Genomic DNA, 23,141 nt, shown 5'->3' on the forward strand with positions numbered 1-23,141 from the left:
ATAATAAAACCAGCCAAGAGCATGTGGGGGCATGCTCAGTGTAGGGCTTCGTAGTACCCGTCCGTCAAAATAGACTTTTTGCAAAAACTCAAAAACGGCTGAACGATCAGGTTCGCTATAGTTTTCCTTGAAAGTCTTTACTTAGCTTTACTTTCACGATTTTGTTCATATTTTGTGGACCCATCGTTCAAAAGTAAGAGGCGATGGGGACGCCTTTTTTTGGCAATCGATTATTTCATTAATGAAAATATAGTTGTTGAAGAATCCTATTCGTTCTGAAATACCTATCCAATGATATCCCACACGATAGGATTGATGCGTAGAAATAATTATCCCCATCCCCTTTACGTGTAAGGGATAAAATAGGGCAAACAAAATGTGTTTTCATTTATTTATTTTTTGCATTAACCCAATGGTGTTGGGTATAGTTTGATAGGTCTTTCAATATGGGTCTCTAACAACCATTTTTCGATAGAGTGATTATTTTTGGAAATAATCACTTCGAAAGAAAAAAAGTGTCTCCCCCCTATATAAGCAATGGTCCAAAAAATATGAAAAAAATAAAAAAATATTCAGCAGTGAATTTGCCTAGCCAATTTATGTTTTAATTGAATAATATGTTTGCATCCTTGAAGGGACACCCAGTTTTTGTTACTACGTATAACAGTTGTTTGTTATAATAGATCCGTTTTTAATGCGGCAATTTTTAATACCAGGGTGCTTAGCCAAGGTGACATCGGTGGCGTTACGACAACGAAACTTTGTGTCTCTCTATCATTCTTATATATTATTGCGACAGTGAAAGTTGCATTTCGTTCGCTACGGAGCGTAGTCATCTCTCTCTATCACTCTTTCATATGTTACAAAGACAGGTGCGTTTCGTTCGCTACCGAGCTTAAACGATTGGCACGTTGGCTAGGCACCATGGACTGCATATACCTAAGGGAATGGCAGGGTAATTGTTGATTCACGAAGTTAGGGCTGTCAACTAAGGTAAAGCATAATATTGTTCAGCGTAGTTGTTTGGATATTCGATCACGTCAATTATAGTCACGGACCGATGGGATATGAACACACTAATTTACCAGCGATATTACTCATACTCAACTTACTACATCCTTGGAAAATTGTCTCAAATAAAATCTGATGATATCACTTACGTAGTGTAACAAACTCCTTCAGATTTTTATAAACATCTGCGTGAACAGCATTTATTGTTGATCCTCGAAATTCTTTATGTATGAATTTACATTAATTATGATTACCTTCACAGTAGGTATAAAAAAAAAAGTGTTTTTTTTTTGTATGTGTGAATCTTGGGAAACTCAATAATATAACCGGAATAATAAATACCTATCTCAAATGTGTATATTTAAGTATATATCCATCGTAGTCCTTGAAAAAGTGAGAAGACCGTTAAAAATATACTTAATAATTTTCAAAGGGTAATTTTTGATGAACTAACGGTTCACATTACATAGGTATTTATTACGAGATTATTGTATTGAGGGAAGAACAAATGGCGTTTATTGCAATCAGGCAAGTCATTAAATAACACTAAATTTGCTAGGTTACGTGGCTAAAACCGAGTTTGTTGTTGGGACTTGCAATGCTTTGATGTTCGCCCTCAACTCCCTCGTCTATACAATTCCAGCTAAGTTAAAGTAAAGCAATTTCAACTAATGAAAAGTGAATACCGCAAGGGAAACATTTCCTTTTACTCCTGGTTTGACTGTAAAGAAGTTAACTACGTAAGTCCATGGCGATTTTTTAGGTAGACATTGTCGCCAATGTTTTGATTTATATCTGAGCTTAATTTCTCGAAAACTAGACGTAGGTAACTAACCGATAACTATCATTTTAGAAAAGAGGCGATACTTATATATTAACAATAGTACATTGTGCAACGAGGGGGGGTAAGTGAAATTTTGAATACGAGGGTGGTAATTCCTGACAGCCGCAGGCTGGAGGGAATTCAAGACCCGAGTTTGCAATATTCTTATCCCCGGAGTTACACACAATATTTTTCGTCACATTTGCGGAGGAAAAACTAAATTTTAAGCGAAATAATTCTTAAATACAGTGACATCAAACATTCTACCGCCATTTTGTAATTTCTTGACATATAGGCATAACAATAATAAGAAACAATATAGACATTTGTCTTTCAGTACACCTGCATGAAAAAACAAGTTATCTCCCTAGGGAGTTATAGCGTTTTTTTTATAATCCCTAACTCCCGCGGGAACAATATAGGCATTTGTCTTTCAGTACACCTGCATGAAATAATATCTTTTACAGTACATATGGTGCTACTTTATAGCACTAGTGCGAAAATTAGCATATTACGTTACTGTGTCGAACATTTAAGGGGCCATATGTACTGTAAAACGTTGTACGATAAATGTGCGAATAGGTAATTCGCAACTCGTGTCGATTTAAAACACTCCCTTCGGTCGTGTTTTAATTTATCGCCACTCGTTTCGTATTTCCTATTTTTGGCACGTGTATCGTAATGTACTGTTTCGAGCAAGTGTGATGAAAATAAAATAAATAACTTTGTACTAAGCGTAAGCAGTTATTCCGATTTATAAAAAGTAGGATAGGATTCTAGTAGGAAACGAACGCAGTTTCTCAAACCAAAAAATCCTCATATTAATCTCACTGAAAGCGACACATTTCTTAATTTTAAATTAGGGAACTTATATCTGTAAACTCATTAAACGAGTAGAGCTGTACCTGATACAAGTGTAACTCGACTCCTACTTTTATTCCGAGTGCCGAGCCTGCAAACGACGGGGCCGAGGCGGCGGGGGAGCCCTAGGCCTTGCATACAAATGGAACTTGTAAATGAGATAACACTCTATTCGCAGCGCAGGTGGCACGGGCTACCAAAAAAACTTGAATGGGGACAGTCGAATGTTTTTGTAGTGGTAAGCGATATGGGATTGCTTTGTGATTCGTTGTTGTTTCTGAAATGTAGGACGAGCTTTGTTTAATAAACCATTGCACGGGCAAAACCTCTCTTATTTTAACGAGTCAACAAAAAGTTTGGAACAGAAAAGCTTGGAGCTTATTTGTGATTTTAAGCGGGGTATTAGTTTAGGGTATGTTAAAGGTAGGTACTATGATTATAATATCCTTTAGGTTGACGTCTTTTTAATAAACTTTAATTATTTACGAAATAGGTTTCAAATTCTCATACTATATCTCTCAGTCACTACGCATAACAAACCATAGGTAGGTGATTTGCCAATGTCACTAGTAACGGTTGTTATTTGCGGTGTGACTGAATTTCATCAAAGAGGTAAAAAGTATAAATAGATTTTATCTGTCCGAAGATGGTTTAATTTAATGAATTCCAAAATTGGCTTGGGGGTTATCGATATACTTGAAGTCGGTCAGTCGTACTCGGTCGTTTAACCCGAGATGTCTTCGTATCATCCAAGCAATTTTCCACTACATTGAGTTTTATATCAATATACTACCGCATTGCTACTCTACATGTTAAGCGAGTTGGATGAAGCATGTGATTTTAGAAATGGAAGCATAAGACGGATAATCGAGCGCTACTGGTCACCAATGTCGTCATGTTAAGTATAGTTATAATATTTCAGTACCTTATATTATAGCATTCGTAAGAATAGGACGGTAAACTATAACGTAGAAGTTTTCGTTTTTGTCGTTCGTTTGTCATTTATCTATCTTTATTTGAGGTGTGTCTTTAAAAAAAGGGTTTGTACCTATTTTTAATTTTTTTACTATCAATGCAGTTCTGCGTATACCATTAAATTACGCATTTTAATTAAGATTCTAGTTCCAAAAAGTATCTTCTCGTTCTCTAAAAATAAGGTCAAATATCGAAGTTGGGATCTAAGGGGTTTATTTCTTCCAAATTGCATATACAGTGTTCCTGTGACTGATATCATTATTTCGTCGGGGATAGTGCAATACCGCGTAAGTAACAAATGCAGTAAGGTCCAATTACCTTGTTCATTGTTTGAATTTCGAACTCTTTCGACTTTGTTAGTTGCGCGGTATTGCACTATCCCCGACGATTTCACTTTGATTATATTCTGACTAACTGCCTACGTAAAATAAGTGTAACATGTTTATTGAATACCAAGGTTTATTAGAACCATATAGGTATCTACTATCACAAGGTCACAACAAAACGGCTAAATTCATGAAGTTCGCATCAAAAGTGCTTAATTATGAAATTGTACAGTAATTATTTAGATAGACACGTATGTTAACTTACGTTAGTACATTATCGAAAATAAAATACTACTTACGAAATGGAAACCGCGGATTGTTGTTTTCTTGATTTCCCGAGAAAAGTTTATAGAAGAAATAAGTCCTTTTGAAAAGACACTCCTTATTTATTAGAATTCTGTCACTTATTTTCAGTTCGCGGTCAAGCTTTAACTCTACCAAGCACTAAGTATTACGTTTGTAATTATTAATATAATTTCGTCTGTCTGGGAGTACACCTTTGAAATTTTAGTCATAATTATGAATGTTCAATCAACACTCTACAATAATCAAGGATGAATTACTAAACATTTATTGTACCGCCTATAGTAAATCTCAACTCGCACTAGGGTGGTTCTAATTACGCGCAATATCGTATTCGGGTCCACGAATTATGGAAATGAACGGTCATTCGCAGAGCCTAACGAACAAAAGTTAATTAAAAAGCCCCATAACACTCCGCGCATTGAGCCAATATCCTGTTAAATTCAGCGTCAGGTTCGGTGTTCGATTTTGTATTGATATTGCCAATATGCCCTTAGAGAACCATCAAACCTTGCAAATGAACGAAATCGAATTAGGTACATATGGACGACAATATAGCGAATGAATTTTCATTTTTCATAAAATTGGACGCCTATACACAGGCTGTTCGAGAGATTCGTGTTATGAAAAAAAGGACTCTGAAACGCTAAAATATTATATCTTATACTTTGTATGTTAGCCAATTTTTTGTAATTGACATCATCATTTTTTTTAGGATTGTGTTTTAATAGGTGTTTCTTTTTGTAACATTATCTTTACAAGGTGCATGTGCTTAGGTCATAAGAAATACAGCTTTAGAGCTTTCATGTAAGTTGTAAAAAATGCTTTATTTGAGAATATTATGTTCAATTAGGTCAGAATTAAATTTCTGATTTAAAGTAGAATAAATATAAAAGAGTGTAATCTTTATATGTGTCAAGAACTTTATCAGATCCTAAAATTAAATAATAATAAAATATAAGTCGTACTTCATTTGCAAAAAAATATATAAAATATGCTGGTATTATCAATCAATGGTGCAAGGCAGAGGTTGATAGTTCGCAAACTGTTATTTGGAGGAAAGAGATGCGATAAATTGTTAAACAAGTGAATAAGAAAAATGTGTTAATTCAAACAGTATAGAATAGACCAAAAGTCGTTCGGTTTGGGGATCGATAAGTACTTAAATTAATTAATTAAAGCCATACAGTCAGTCACCATGTATTATAATATATGCTAATTTAATTTATAATTGCCGTGTTTAGCCCTCTGGCTAAACCAAAAAATCCAAATACATTTAAACTAATATTACGAGTACCATAGTAAAAATGTATATCTGTCCTACCTTCATCAACTTTATGTGTATAAGTAACTTGTGGATAACGTTGTTGGCTGTACATAAAAACAACACTTATAATGTAACACCATTTGTAGATTATATTTGTATAGTTGTTTGTTATCCCTTAAAAACATTAAAATAAATAAATAAATAATTATTTGTAGTAACCTGTATGTCCTGTAATTTATATTTCATCCATACATACAATGTGTTTGTCCTCGTATAGTGGAGCCGTTAAGCACATATAGTACGATGAATTTTATTGATAAATCAAACCCCATACCTATGTTTCTCAACCATTTTAAAACTGCACACTTTCAAAGTTTTATGGTCCCAACACTACTGCGCTTGGTTAATGTACCATTACATGTCCATTTGCCTATCGGACATTAAAAAAATCTTTCGATAGCTTATGAATTAGGGCATAAATTTGAAGCATAAACGTTACAGAGTATATTCCACAATTACTCGAGAATTAATAACAAAGATAAAAATTGGCTTCAAAAATTTTCTTTTTTTTTAAATTTTACCTTTGTTTTTCGAAATCGAGGTCGTTGACCTGTACTTTTTTTATTGTTAAATGATAGTACAGGATATCAGCTAAAAGTTAACATCAAAATGATAGCCCTAGTTAAAACATTTCACAAGTCACACGAGTCCAAACAAGACCTTCTGTGAAGATAATAATTGCCCGCCGCGCCGCCGCCGCCCGAATTACTTGTATAATTGGAACTAAAGCAACTTTAGTTCGACGCACATTACAAAAAATCTTGTTTAGACTAGTGTAATTTGTGAAATGTTTTAACTAGGGCGACCATTTTGACTTTAACTTTTAGCTGAAATCCTGTACTATAATTTAACAATAAAAAAATACAAGTCAACGACCTCGTTTTCGAAAAAAAAAAACAAATGTAAAAACAAAGTAATGTTTTGAAGACAACTTTTAACTTTGTTATTGATTCTCGAGTAATTGTGAAATATTCTCTGTGACATTTATGCTCTAATTCATAAGCTATCGAATGATTATTTATTTATTTTCCTACTCCTCTACTGTTATCTGTCATTTATGCATTCATTAACACGAATATAAGAACATACATAAAAGGTTTCAAGAAAAGTCTATATTGTCTATTCCACATAAAAGCTCTTGTGCTTTTAATCGCTATAACGTTACTGCGATTAATGGCTACCAACCTAACAAAACCAAAACGAATACAGTTTTAAACTAAGTGCATTGCTGCCAACTTACAAAATATTCATTTGGTTGCATAGTAAAAATAATTACTTCATAAGTCAGAAACACGCATGTGACACCCGTAATATAGCAACACCCATAGACTACGAAGACCGCTTAGCGTTGCTTGTTAGTCTTCGTAGGCTACGGTGGCCAAAGTTGAGAAAAAACTGTCCAAAAATTTAATTTAGCAAGTAGCAAAGTACCAGGGCCTCATGAGTTACGAGGTGTCGCTGACCGGCCGGCCGCGGCCCGGGGCGGGCTGGGCGCGTAACAAGGTATGCTCGCGCGTCTTGGCTATATACTTTTGCTGTAATTTGTTTACCTAAATTAAGATTTATTTTTGTTGACTCGTAGGAAAAATATTGTATGCAACGTTGTATAAGTAGGTCAAAAATGCTCGTGGCGTATTCCTTTACAATGTTCGCCTACGCCTTCGGCTCCGGCTCACATTGTAACTCACGCCACTCGCCTTTTTTGACCCTTCGTATACAACTGTTGCATAAAATACTATAATCTGGAATAGGTAAATGGACAGATAATACTACTACTCCTTCCTTGCCGTATCCGGCAATGGCGACTCCATCAACAATTCTTGTCCGGATTATGAAATGCCCTTATGTGGCTCGCAAAACCAAACTTTGTTTTGAAGATGCGGTCACACGATGCGCAATGGAGTTGTCCAGTCGAGTTGCGGGTGTATGTGTAGGAGGGCTTAGGTCGCGTCTTGCGGATATGACGCTTAGCATCTAGGTCTTCCAGACGCTGCTGCTCAAATTGAGCTACTTTCTTTTGAACACTAGAACGCCATTACGATCTTTGCAATGCAATGCCCTCCCAGCAGTCAGTCGGTATCCCGCAAGCGACGAGGTGGCGTTTGAGAACGTCTTTATGTCGCAGGTATTGGCCCCCCTGCTTCCGTTTTCCACAAGAGAGCTCCGAGTAGGACAGATAATGGTACATTAACCAAGGGCAGTCGTGTTTAGCGCCATAAAACTTTGAAGGGGTGCATTTTAAAAATGGTTGAGAAAAAACATAGGTATGAGGGGTGAATTGTCGAAAAAATTAATCGTACATAGTTAACGGCTCAATATTACATCTACATTGTATAATACGTACATACCGCATTATTGTGCCATTATAATGGCCAAAACGAAACCCTTAGTTTTGTCATGTCCGTCTGTCCGTCCGTGTATCACGGTATGTAGGTGTATTTTGTAAGCCGCTACTTCGTTAGAAACTAAAATTAATAAAAATACATTTTTAGGGCATACATGTATCTAAAATGGAGACTATTTTTTTTCAGTGATATGACAGTGATTGGATCAAAAATAACCTGTAGGTTGCTAAGACCGTTTTAAGATTTTGTCATTAAAAACTTTTGGAAATAATTGCTCCAAAAGTCTCTAATATTGTGCCTCTCTCCCCTCCCCTGACTTTTGTACCAGGTGTGCAACATATTTGAAAAAAAAGGCATTAAATCAAGCTTAACAAATACTCTCCACGAAAAATATTTTCAATATCATTGGTTGAACAATTCATGTTTTTTTTATAAAGACGTAACTGCCGCGAGGATCGCGGATTTACTTGTACGGCCTTTCTCGCGTCGTTTTGTATCGTATTGAGAGTGTTCTGCGTATTATATTTATTGTCTATACAGTAAAGTGTGTAGTGGCTATAAAGTAGGTAATTATATTAAGGGCGTTTTCAGAAAAAAGTGTTTCAACCCAATTAGCGTGATTTGTTAAGAAAAGTTAATCGATGTCAGTTTTGTAACGATAATTAAGCATCAAGTTTCATAAAAAAAATTGGTTTTGGTGTTCTTTTTTGTAAACTATAAGCGATATTCCAATGTAAAAAAAGGCAAAACGTTGATTCCCATAAAGATTTGATGCTTAAATGTCGTTATAAAACTGACAGCGATTCCTTAACCACTTACGCTAATTGGGTACACTATTTTCTGAAAATTCCCTTAAATATGTTTTAAATAAATGAGTACCTAATAAAAATAAAATAACCTTACGTTAAACAGCAGGTACCTACATAATGGGGAGACGGGTAGGGGTGAGTAAATACTAAGCACCCGATAAATACCCGTATTTACTCATTTTGCTGGGTAAAAACGATTGCTAAAAAAAAAGAGCGCATTAAGAACTAAATCGTTTTATTATTGATGAGTGTTAACGTGAATTAACAATTTTTTAACGAGCTTATAAAGTGTCCCACTGCTGGGCAAAGGTCTCCCCTCTAGACTTCCAATCTTCCCGACTGCAGCATCCGTCCAGTTGCTGAGAAATGCGTCCAGGTCGTCTCGCCATCTCCTCTTAGGCCGATCATGCCGGCGTTTACGTTGTGGCACCCACTCCGTGGCTAGTTTAGCCCACCTCTACATAGTAAAAAGCATAAAGGACGCTTGGTTTTTCAAAAAGAAATAGGTAATCATCAGTGAGAGGGAATTTGTGATAATGAGTTGTTAACAATTTTGTTTTAAATAAGGTTTTATTTTAGGTTCAAAAATATGGGACTTAAGTTCTATTGATGTTTTAGATAGCGCCACACTGACGATCGTTATGCAAAAGCTGAATTTGTTATCTTTCTTAAAATATATAACTCATGTTTATTGGTATTGCCAAAATTGCAACTGTGCGTGTTTTACCAAACCTAATCGTTGGATGACAGTTAAAAATGAGCGTGTAACTAAAAAGTACCCTAAGTTTAAAGGGTATTGTAAGCCGAAGTATAGACTTAAACGCAGGTGATAAAATAACGTTCTAATAAAGTAGGTTCATACAAGTAAACAATTGTACCTATTATATTATTGTTACACTGATTATTACTCCCTTTTGTTAAGTATAATTTTTCACAATCCAGTTGCGTATTCGCGCCTAACAACAATCCCTAAAATACCAGTAGTAAATAAAGACGCGATCTAAATTCTAAACTACTTATATTACGTTTTGATCTATGTAAAACAAGCTTTCAAATAATGGCAAACTTTATTTTATTAAAAGCTTTGATTATCAGTCAAAACCTTTGTGACAGAACTTATGACCTTACTAAGTACATTACTTAATTTAAGGAAGTTGAATTTACACGTTAGATGCCGCTAGTAGCCTATATGATAATTATATTTTTTTACATAATACATTATTAATTTTAAATTGAACTAGTCTTACCTATGAAAAGCTTATATTATGGGTCCGAGGCGACGATATAACCAAATATTTATGTGGTACTTATTTAAATTATGACACCGTAAGATTGTGCACCTCTTAGTTTATAATCTAACGTAGGTTAAGTTAGTTTGTAATCTAACTACCGTCAGTTTATAATGTAACTAGCGAGATTAAAATCTTACGAGTGTTTAGAATTTTACGGTGACAAATACATGCATGGAAACCATTTTGAAATTTGTAGGTAATGGTTAATTTATAAATTTTCAATATTTTCAATTCTAATGACGTTCGGCCAATACTGATTATTATGGAAGGCTCCATGTACCAAAAAGTGTCATCCTTTTAAATAGGTGGCGCTACAATACCTAGAATACTTGAACAAAACAATCAAATCATAGACAGCGCACTTCACTCCGTCAATAACGCCTAGGTTCTACCATAAGAGATTTCACTCCTTTTAATTCCACACTCCATAACTGATTATCACTATTATCAGTCACCTATACCGGTATAGGTATTTTATTCGCTATGGCGTCTGTCAACCATACAACTATAAACGTCTGTCAAATTGAATAAGCCGTTGATAATCGTTTGTCCCTATATGTCATTTTGACATTCGTATTAGTTAGGGCTTGTGCACAAATCACGCGAGGTTAGATAGGGGGGAGGGGGGTCACTTTAGCCAAGAACCTCAAAAGTAGCCGAAAAAACCTCGCGTGATTTGTGTACGAAGACAAGACATTTAACAGAGATTTTATAAGGAGGTAATAAATATAGGTACAATTCATGCGAATTTAGTCATCGTAATAATTGTTGTCCGTGAAACGGTATTAACGGAGCGGAGGGTTGACAATTTAAATCTATTTGCATTTCACGTTTATTTAACTGTGTGATTTGTATGCGATAATAACAACAGCTTAAAAGCAAATAATGGGTGTTAATTAGTCACTGCGGTGGACGAAATTAAACATGAGTTATGTAATTACATAATTTCATGTCCCGAAATTTATATATCTGATTTAATATAATTACAATAGTTGTATAATAAAAGACAACTAATATTTAATTTCGATTTCTATTTCTAAAAGTAACAAATTCCCATTAATTCATCCAATAATACTTGTAAGAATGAAAGTAGGAAATTTATTTGAACAAAATGTCTGATTCAAATCTTATTTCTTAACGTACCCTTCCCTTATCACAGCACTTGGCAAGTTGGCACTCGTACCAATCCCGCAACCTTTGGATGAAGTTTCGTGGTCTATACTGTAGATACATCATGTTTTGAACAATTTGGAAGAAGTTTCCTCTCACTATAAATAATTATGTAAAACTGTAATGGTGTTGACAATTTTAAAACACTGTTCATAATTTAATTAATTACCCATTCACATACCCGTAGTAATTAAAATTAATCTTAACTGTGTGGTATTTACACTGGACGTAAAATAATAATATGGTGTATTTTCTGCTTTACAGGTATACATCGGAAATACTTACCATGTTTAAGAATGGCGGCTATTTGTGGTAAGAAGGCAGAGATCAGTTCACATCATTAGTACATACTCAGTCTACTTGACGTAGGTTAACAAGGGTGTCTGACCTCTAGGTAGCCAAATTGCTACCTATCTTACTATTTGTATAAAAGTACCTTCTCGTTCTTGTCGAGGAACCGATTGCCAAACAGTGTACTGTAGAATGTAGAAGTGTAGAATTTTTACTGGATAAGCTTTTACTACTTTTACTCGTCGCATTGTTGATTCATTTATGAAAATTTATAGTTACATTTACACGTTACATTCTGAAAATTTATATTATCGTTAATCAAAATAATAATCAATCCGATTTAAAGAACAACACAAGGGAAAATTGTTATTGCCAGTGTGCGACCATATTTCTGCACCTGCGTGAGATATTGAATACATAGATGCAGATAGTATTGGCTATTAAGTTGAAAGCAAATCATGTCATATCATATTAGACTATAGTCAAATTAACCACAAGTCGTCTGCTTCACGATTTTCGTAGAATTCTCTTCTAAATACCTAAAACTGGTATGGATGTGTTCCTCGTTATCTCCAGAATACGAATTGACCGGTTTTAGTTTATGGAGGGGGGGACGGGTTGAAATATAGGGGGGGGGGGGACAGATGGCGGCCGAACATTATATATATTTGTTCACATTTTGAATGCTATGCTCAATAAAATTTATCATTACTTGGTTATGTAATATCATACAACAATACATCTTATATATTTGGGAAGCTAATGAAATTTACCGTATAATTAGTAATACATTAATTTCGGTAAACTTATAATTTAATAAATTAGAAGCATGTTTTTTCAGTACTTATGCCATCCATGCATGGTAAAAAAGCATATATATTCAAATATTTTGTAAACGACTACAGTTATGACTACGGTTATTAAGAAGCAATAATAGTACGTTTAATTATCAATCAAACGACACCGCAAACCAACCGATCGGTCCAATAGGACTCAAGATGTGAATAAATATAATGATATTCGGTCGCCGTCTCTTCCCCCCCTTTTTACCGACCCGTCCCCCTTTCTATGAACTAAAACCGGTCAATTCGTATTCTGGAGACAACGAGGAACATATTCATACCAGTTTTAGGTATTTAGAAGACATGTCGACGACTTTTCTCAAAAAGTGGCTGTGACATAATCGGACAGACAGACGGACATGACGAATCTATAAGGGTTCCGTTTTTTGCCATTTGGCTACGGAACCCTAAAAAGGCCTGTTGCCTCCAGATAAGCGACAAAAATAATATCTAGACCTGTAAACAATTATCTATGTTATAATTGGTAACGTGATACATTTCCAATACCTATGAGAACGTAAATAGATAACGACATATGTTTCTTAATGTAAGATGAGCTTAATCAAAACTTAATTTGATCGATGGCTTACAATATTAATCAAATTAGTCGTTACTTAAGTATTATTTACTCAAATGGGAATTAATCGCGTATAATTAAGCTTTAAAATTACCTCCGACGAAGACGACATTGTCCTCGTGGTCTTGGAGAAAGACTAGGTGACAAACGTGCGTTTTTAGGGTTCCGTTGCCAAAGGGCCAAACGGGACCCTATTACTGAGACTTCGCTGTCCGTCCGTCCGTCCGTCTGTCACCAGGCTATACCTCATGAACCGTGATAGCTCGACAGTTGAAATTTTCACAGATGATGTATTTCTGTTGCCGCTATAACAACAAATACTAAAAACAGAATAAAATAAATATTTAAGGGGGGGCTCCCATACAACAAACATTTTTTTTTTTTGCCGTTTTTATAAATAATAGTACGGAGTCCGACTCGCACTTGCCCGGTTTTTATAAATACCCGCACTTCATCTTGTTTTCCTCGTGGACTTTTTGCACATAAGGGGAGATCCTAAAACTTATTAGGTAAGTAGTTACTTTTTATGAAGAGCTTATTTGTTTATTCATGCTTCTTAATTGATATTTGTATTAAAACTTTATTGACTTTAAAATTATTCTGTTGTGTTTTACGAGGCAAAAGTAGGTGGTACAGCGTCGAGTAGGTACATAGATAAGTTTATGAAACGGTTCAATAATTGTGAAGTTACTTCAGCGATGCCTCGGAAAGTTTGCGCAGTTGAGTTAGGAAATTTCGGAAGTTGTACTAATTGGACAGTTCGCATGTATTTAATTGGGAAAGCGGTATTATGCCAGCTTTCCACTGCAACTGTAATGGGTTCCGGTCGGAGTCCGCTTAAGTCGCACAATGGTGAAATGCATATAAGTGCTTCCACTGAATAGGTAAGAGTTAAAGAATCACAAAAGTTCACAAGATTCCGTGCGGGCTTTGCTCGACTCCCAACACTGATTTTCATACGAATACGAGCTTCCACCACGCGTGCGAGTCAGCGAATCGGACTCGGCGAGTAAAAATGGATACACTGTGTTCTGGCATCATACGCTAGTTTTAAACGGACTCCGCTTTCATTTCCCACCTTGCTCGCTCCGCTTGATTCAGTCAGAAGGTAGCCATAGGGACTTCTCGATGGAAAAACGCATCGGTAAATTAATCAATTACCACTCTAGCAATGAAGTCCGACTCTTCTAATCCTTGGGAACGACATCTTAAACTTTAACTCACCATCATTGATGAATGGGTACATGACTCTCAGCTCCGCCTCGTACTCCTGCAACGAGACGGCGGAGACTGCTGCGGGCACAATGGGCGGCACGTAGTCGTCCTCCGGCGACCGCTCAGAGCCGTAGCCCTGGTCGAAGCCCGGGTCCTGCAGTTTCCATACGGGCTCCGCATCCGAGCCTGCTGACAATGCGCATCAATCGTTGAAAGGCACATTTTATAGTAAAAATAATCCCATATTTATTTATCTTAGTCAATAATTAAAGTAATGCAGTATGATGAAAGCACTATAATTTCATAACTCAGTTTATAATGAACGTTTTGAAGAAATAGTCAATTTACCTACTTGATAGTTACCCAATTGAAATCTGTTAAAGGTCTCTCTTGCTACCGAGCTCGCACTAAAGAACAAGCTCGAGCGACATGAATTGAGAGTAATAACAGATCATACATTTGAATATCCGAACGTATCTCACAGCACAGCTACATCGTTACTCTTACTGATTTATATTGAATTTAGACTAGTAGTGGAGGTGGACACACCCGAAAAAGTAAATATTCTTAGCGATGATTCAAGTAAAGATTCATTTCCTTTGTGCCCAACTGTCAAATACGCAAGAATCAGGGCATAATGTAAGATATCAGAGCTATCGATTTATTTTGTTGACCTTTTGGAAGTGTTTATGTACTACTGTTTTTTCTCCTAGTATACTATTCCGTTCCCACAATGTTAAGAAAACAATTGATTCTACTAAACTTCCTAATAAAAAATACAGAAACAATGTATATCATACGACTTACGAGTCACTAGTGGTTTCTCCAATATTCGATTAAAGACTAAAGCGAGAATACATAGTACCGGTTATACTCGCAGTGTAACACTATGGGTTTTCCACTGAAAGTCACGCATAGGCATAGAGAAATAAGAAGTACATAGAGTGCTCACTCCATACATCAGTTTTGGTACCAAAACGCTTATTATTTTCGTAGTCGACATCTAACATCGAGTAGCGGAACTCTCAGTACTGCTACTCGGCATCTCGGCAATAGATGTCGCGCCAAACAAAAAGTCTAATGCTCAACAATTTTCCGCTAATATTGTAACTAGATTAACCGGAACTCATTTTTAACTCCTACGCTTACTCTGGTTATAATATTAGCTGAAAATCTTTGAGCATTAGATTTTTGTTTGCCGCGTCATATATGGTTGAGTAAGTAGTACTGAGAGTTCTGCTACTTGACGCTAGATGTAGACTACGAAAATAATAGTATTATTGGTAACAAAACCGTTGTATGGAGTGAGCACTCTTGGTCTTCTTAATTCTCTTTGGCATAGAAGAAGAAACAAATAAGTTTTTGGCAAAAAAAAACATTTTGGGTACAAGATTTTGGTAAAAGCTTCGCTGACTGTACTTTTCTTCCCATAAGTAACTAATACTCATCATGACAATTTTTAACCGACGTCAATTTCATAGAAGAAGGAGGTTCTGTATTCGGTTGTGGCTATTTTCTTTATGTACGTTCAGCGATTACTCCGACACCCGCCGTGGTTCGATTTGAGGAATTGAGGGAGCTCCTCATTTTTTTAAAGGCACCTATATGGTGATTTGGGTGTTTTCTTAAGCAAACCGAGCATTTTCTCTCAAAAACGATGATTTTTTGATGATAATGATGAACATTTTTTAAATGTGGTATGTTCACCGATTACTCCGACACCCGTGGTCCGATTTGAGTAGTTCTTTTTTGGTTTGAATGGAGGACCATAGTATTTTTAGTTCTGATCTGATGATTGAATCCACAAGGAAGTAAGGGAACTCCTAAATTTTGAAAGACACATCATATGTGTATACTAGCCTTACCACGAGTTTGGCTCTACATATTAGCTGACGTGTTCGTAACTTACTTTTTATACATCTTGCTCGCACTAATAGGATGCCAGTACGAGCGAGATGCATAGAAAGTAAGTTACGCTAGCGAATATGTCAGTTTCAAATTCGTGGTAAGGCTACTTAATGACGTTTGTTAGTCGTATACCTCGAAATCAAAAAATCCTTGTAGCTTTTCACCTATTCGCGTTTCGCCGTGATAGCGTATTTTGTTGTAGCGTGTAATATCGGTGGTATATTTTGTTACTCGCATATATTTTTAATAGATTTTTACAACAGTAGCAAATTTTAATGTAGCATGTATTTTCAATAGCCTATTTAGTTGGCCGCATATATTTTCAATAGATGTTTACAACAGTAGCAAATTTTGATGTAGCATGTTATTATCAATAGCCTATTTAGTTAGCAGCAAAAAAAAATAGTTGCATTTTACCTGGGTCGCATATTGCTGTAGTGTACTGTATTAATCGTAAAAAAAATTGGCTATTTCACTGGGATTTAAAAAAATACGGTCGCTTATTGACCTCATTGTTACAGCCATACATTAACTAGCGTTGGAGAATTTGTTATTTAGGAAATCTACCTCTAAGATTACATATATTATATCACACTCAAAACCAGGAGATAAACTGCAAGTGCGAAATGCATTTACAAAACAAAACTATAGAGGTATAGTGCTTAAAGGAAATGTCGCGATATGTAATAACGCATTATAAACAAATATCTATCGAGGTGAAAAGCGACTACAGTGAAGAAAGGCAGGGAAATAAATATACTATGAATTTTATACACCATTGTAATTGGCGACCAGAAATCATACTACAAGAAAAAAAATCTGTTCAGAAATTATGAGATCGCGGCGAAACGCGAATAGGTGAAAAACTACAAGGAATTTTTGATTTCGAGGTATACGACTAACAAACGCTTAATGATTATGAAGACCGATATGTGGAACTTCCCTCTTATAATTGGGTGTATTATGATTTTTGATATACGTAGTGTTGGAAATAAGAGGTGAGGGGTAGATGTGAGAGGTTTGTGAGGTAGACGGTGGTGGTGAAGGTAGACGGGGGTCGGAGGTTGGGGGTTGAGGGGTTGGGGCTTGAGTCAGGGTTTGAGATGTTAGAGATTTGAGGGAGCGGTGAGTTGATGGGTCGGGGATTGGGGGGTTGAGAGTTGAGGAATCGGTTAGTTAGGATTAGGAGTTAAATGGTTTGGGGTTGAGGGGTCGGGGAATGGCGGTTGAAGGTTTGGTGGTTCAGGGTCAAGGGTTTCAGTGATCAGGGGTTGATGTGCTGTGAGGTTGAGTGATCGGAGGGTTGAGGGAAAATTTAGAGTAGTGGCAGGAATGATTTCAAAGACGGACTCGAGGAAAATCCTGATTATTTACTAAAGTTAACAAATTTAGTGTAAAACATGATTGTGATTTTCATTCATGCGTCACGCGTCACTCATAAGCTCTGAACAATGATTTAAACTAAAAATGGTAAAATAAAAACTTTTTACAAAAAAAAGTAAACCGACTTCAAAAACAATAAAATAACATATGATCCTTTTTTGAGTAAGTATATGCGTTACCAACTGATATGTTTGAAATCGTTGCCAAGCCAAATAGTAACAACACCAGTGAAAATAGTCAGCTTTGTCTATAAATCACATTACAACTATAGTAATAGGTATTATAAACATCTGAATCGATTTAGGTAAAATTTGGCATGAAGGTAAAAGTCCTGAAGTCCTTGAATTGTGTTATATTTTAAAATATTGTATCTTCTTTTTATTATGTGCTGTTGTTTGATCTTGGTTGCATGACGCACTAGATTTCTGTAATGTCGTGTAAACATACTTAAAAAAAATGATTTAGGGACTGGAAATAACTCAGTCTCAATTCCACACTTGCGTGTTATGGACAGTTCGGAAATTAGTAGACAGTAAAAATAGCTCTTTAAAAATTATAACGGCAAATAAACGCATTGAATTTATACTAATATACAAACATGGCACGGACTGCGCTAAGAAGGGTCGACCGTGTGTTTTTAAGGACCTAACTACAGAAACTATGTTCATTGCTGTCGTGTAAGGCAATCCAACGTATTGTACATGATTATATACCCGCATCCTTATCAAATCGCACCAAAATCATGGTATGCTACGAAATTTGGATTTGCCCCACACAAACTCAAACATATCAGTTGGTATGGTAACGCATATACTCAAAAAAGGATCATATTTTATTTTATCCTTTTTGAAGTCTGTTTTCTTTTTTTTTTAAAGTTCTTATAACAATCCCAAACAATTCGTTTGCGTATAGTTTTATCACAGAGTTCCCATGACTACCTCCTGTCAGTCCTGTCCCCATCATCAGATCAGCTCCATGTTATCATAATATTGCATTGTCATCCGATTTACATATCTATGCAAACTTTCAGCTCAATCGGAAATTGAGAAGTAGGTCAAATTTAGCTTCTAAGATTTGACCCACACTAACAGGGAAAGTTAAATAAAAGGTTGTAAAAACAGAACGTGATCTGGTATTGACTTACTTAAATTATAACAATTTTTCGAAGAGAAAAACATTCTAACACCAAAAAATATTAAGCCCTATTGAGCAGCCAGCGTTTTGCAGTATAACGTGTATAACACGAAAATATGTTGGTGTACCGTAATGGCCTACCAGTCTTGCTTTTACAGATTTGATTTACACCTGCGCGGCTTTTGCGAATGTTGAGTAATGGTTGTTTCTTCGCAGCTTTTATGAAAGCCGCTTCTGAGGTAAAAAACAAAAGAAAATAAATGTCCTGCAAATACTGACGACGGTACGGCTTGCTGAAAATGACCTGGACATTTATTATTACAGCTAAATTGCGTTTATTTTAAATTAAAATGTTAGTACTGAGATCAAGTGAAGTTTAAATCTTGTGAAATACAGGGTAATTTATGTTGATAATTAGAACCTTCTTTGTTTCCATAAGAGTTTCAAGCTCGATTTCAATATATTTATATATATATGCTGTCACTCACAAGGATGAACTCACTTACACACGAGTTAATTAACAGCAGGTAGAGTATTAAAAATTTAATGGTATCTAATAGTTACGAGTATAAGGGGTCGCTCTAACCCGGCTAAGCACGTTGAGTTAACAAATCTGCAGCGGCGCGGCACGCGGCACGCAGCCGCACTGGGTTGTTTTCACTAGACATGACGTCATGCTGCGCCGCGGGTCAAGGCCGGGAAGGGATCATTTTCATAGCATTTCATAGTTGACGGGGGAAACACACTTCAAAGAGACTTTGGGAGACAGCAAATCAAAAAGAAAATAATCACGAGGATGGGCAACTACGATCTTAAAATTTTAATTAGACAGATTATTTATAAAACTTTAATCCTGAAGGAGCCGTTAAAATATTACGTTAACCGTCATCATCATCAACTTAAACCAAAATATTAATTAAGGAAGCAGATGTTAAAGACTCTTTGAATATATTATCATCATCTCTCCCCAGGGTTTTTTATGAGGAAATTGCAGATTGTTCCCGTCGCCCATCCGATTTGTCTTCTGTGATTAGTTAAGGAATGGGGCAAGTGTAAGTAAGTACATTATTAATCCCAATGGAGCGGTCAGGGGCGTAGCCTGACGTTGATGTATGGCAGGAAAACGTATTAAAAATAAGCTTAGCCTACTCAGTACTAAAAATCGACTTCAAAAAGGATACAATAAAAATTACTAACTCAACGCAGAAAACAATTCACCTAACGTTAAAAAAAATCGTCGTTGAAGAGTTCCGTTCTGGTCTTCATCAGCAGTTCCATTTCATCAGATGTCACCTTTTTAGGGTACCGTAGTCTTCTAGGAGCCATAGTTTCGCCATGTTCGTCGGACTATTCGTCCGCGACTTTGCTCCGTGATCGTTAGAGCTAGAAAGTTGCAATTTGGCATGGATACATTAATTAAGCCCGACTACAAAAAAAATTTGTGCAACTTGTTTTTTATTATTATTTATTTTTTCGCTTTAATCCTATGATGTGGGGTTTCGTTGGATAGGTCTTTCAAAACGAACACGGGTCTTCAACAACAATTTTTTGATAAAGTTAAAATTTTCGGAACTAATCGCTGCGAAAGAAAAAAAATGAACCCTTTCTAAAAAATATGAAATAAAATCTTAAAACAGCTTTGTTTTACGATTTATAAATACTTTTAATGAAATGAAATCTATAGGGAACATGATCGGTCCAGCCGTTGTTAATAGCCCCGTTTAGCCTATTCTAACAGAATGGTGAAATGTCAAGCCATGCTCACTGTAGGGTACATAGCTTGTCATACTCTTGGCCAATTTTTTCATGCAAAAGCTTGATAATACAAAAAATCGCTGTATCGCGGAATTCAATCAATTCAAGAAAAGTATTCCAGGATAGCAGATACTGTTGGTGTGTTCTTTCATCCGCTACCATTGATGTCTGCTGTAAATACGTTAAATATAAATAAAATACTTTATTATAATACCACATCTAAAACGTAGATAACAAAAACCCTGATTGACTTATTTGATGCTTTACGTCACGTACCTACTTACAGTATATCGTTTTGAAGAAAACATGTGATAATTGAAAATTTGACATTTGACGGTAGAGGATTATGTAATCTTTAGCTAAAACCCGTAATTTCTTTGGCTAAAAGGGACTTAAAGTAACTATCAATGTGAATGTAATAGCTCATATATTTTTTAACAAACAAAAGAATGAATATCTAAATGGCAGCGAACTTTTTCGATGCATGTATTTGTAATGTATTCTCTAAATTATATAAATTAAATATATATAATATTTAATAATTATAATATATAATTATTTATTTCACATATAACAATTAGAATTTTTACATTAATTGATAAACACTACATACACGTGTTTATTAATTATTCTGTAGCATGTTTATTGTTTAAAGTATAAGTATGTCTTTTCATGTAAATCTGTATTGTATGACGTTGACTTTGGTTACTGGCTGGCGTTACGTGTAAAATATGTTGAATTACGTTAGGATGACGTAAGTGCCTGTTGGGTGCGGATTCCCTTCAGTTGTTTATGTAAAATTGAAAAAACTTTCTTAATTCATCCCTCGTTAATGGTTTAATTACATAATAAATTTTGTAAGTTTACGAAACTTGTTAACAGCCATCAATCAGATGGTAATAACAATATTCTAATTGCCGTTAGATAAATCGTATTTGGGTAAACTACGTAATGATCGGCACTGAATATAAAATTAAATTAAAATGGAAATATTACTTAATTGATTATAGTATTGCATATATGACTGGTGTTTAATTACTTATTGCACAAAAATTAAAAATTTCTTGCCTGCCCCAAGACTGGGGTAAGTTTAAACATGTGCGTTTCTTTGGAAAATACGTTATTATTCAGGTACGTTAACTATATTTTTGACATCCTTTATTTAATGTCTTATATATTACGATACGAACTACATGGCCTGTTAAAATCACGTCTCTAATGCAAAAGGTTGGGTAGCGAACGAAGTTAGTTTTAAAATTGTTAGAACCAGTCCCGTCACCCAGTATTTTATTTACTGTTATTTAGTGTCCAAATTAGGTTTTGCATTTTCACTATAATTAGTTAAATTAATATGAACATATCTATCCACTACCTAAAGGCTGTCTCGAAGAGATGCCTCTTTAGCGATAAGGCCGCATGTTGTTTACCCCTGTCTTTATATATATTATGTGTGTGTTTTTTTGTAAATGTATTTTGAGGTTATGCATAGTATTTGTTTTGTATTAAATGAATAAAATTAAGATAAGTACCCCGTGGACGTTACTGTTAGTAAATTACATAGAAAAAATATTATCATTCCCGATTTCAATTTCAGCCGGCAAAAGAGTCTGAAAGGCTACTCGAGATAATTCACGCCCCGAGTGCAACGGCGGCAGATTAAAAGGCTGAAAAGGTAGTAAAAGATGAGAAAGATCGAGTTGTCTGTTACATTCAATACAATGTAGTCTAATATTTTAGAAAGCAACTGAGATTAAAATGTTTTACTACTCGTAGTTACACTTCTTCCTTAGGTGTAAAAGGTATGAACATTTAGAGCCATGAAAAATACATTTTTTATAGTTTGGTATACAAATATGTAGTTTTTAGGGTTCCGTACCCAAAGGGTCAAACGGGACCCTATTATTAAGACTCCGCTGTCAGCCGGTCCGTCCGTCCGTCACCAGGCTGTATATCATGAACCGTGATAGCCAGTTGAAATTTCTACAGATTATGTATTTCTGTTGCCGCTATAACAACAAATACTAAAAACAGAATAAAACAAATATTTCTTTCCAATCTCGACGTTCTCATCCAATCACCAAAGTTAAGCAACGTCGGGCGGGGTCAGTACTTGGATGGGTGACCGTTTTTATAGATAATGGTACGGAACCCTTCCTGTGCGAGTCCGTCTCGCACTTGGCTGGTTTTTTCGATGTCGATATCAGGAACTTAATATGTTAAGAATATAACATTAGATAGACATATTAATGTGATTTAATATGTTGTGAATATTCTGATATAAATAACATATTCTCATTTTGAATACACACATGGAGGCATGCATGTTGTATCCACGCACAATTGCTGTTATTATGGTGTCTTCTTACCATGAGCAAGAGTGATTCGTTTTACTGTAGTGACATCCATGGAAGGGATTCTATTCTATCACGGAATTGAATGAAATGCCGAACTCCAGTTAATGCTAGTTACATATTGAATCAACGTTAAGAAAAACGGGCCACTTTGTATGAACATTTCAGTTAAGTAGTGTGAGAAAACCAAGTGAGTTTTACACACACCCAGCGTCAACGTTCAGATTTCCTGGTTCCTTGAATGGGAAAAAAATGCATTGTAAAATGTTGTACGATAATAGGTAATTCGCAACCCGTGTCGATTTAAAACACTCCATGTTGGTCGTGTTTTTCTACTTATTCGTTGGAAATTTCCTATTTCTTGTACTTGTATCGTAATGTACAATTAAAATGTTGACAAATTTAACAATGAGGCTTGTAAACGAAACATTATCTCAGTGACG

General features: G+C 35.5%; 1 protein-coding gene across 5 annotated transcripts in view; it reads right to left on the bottom strand.

Annotated features, from left to right (window-relative positions):
- The window catches only part of LOC133534624 (uncharacterized), a 139,635-nt gene that overhangs the window by 57,492 nt on the left and 59,002 nt on the right, over positions 1–23,141 (bottom strand). For 3 of the 5 annotated variants that reach the window (XM_061873833.1, XM_061873829.1, XM_061873831.1), the window contains exon 3: positions 14,177–14,356. In XM_061873833.1, the coding sequence (XP_061729817.1) occupies positions 14,177–14,356 (180 nt within the window). The remainder of the gene's footprint in view (positions 1–14,176; positions 14,357–23,141) is intronic. The other 2 variants (XM_061873832.1, XM_061873830.1) reach the window with 1 other exon arrangement.

This window comes from Cydia pomonella, chromosome 2 (assembly GCF_033807575.1).
Source record: "Cydia pomonella isolate Wapato2018A chromosome 2, ilCydPomo1, whole genome shotgun sequence".
NCBI lineage: Eukaryota > Metazoa > Arthropoda > Insecta > Lepidoptera > Tortricidae > Cydia > Cydia pomonella.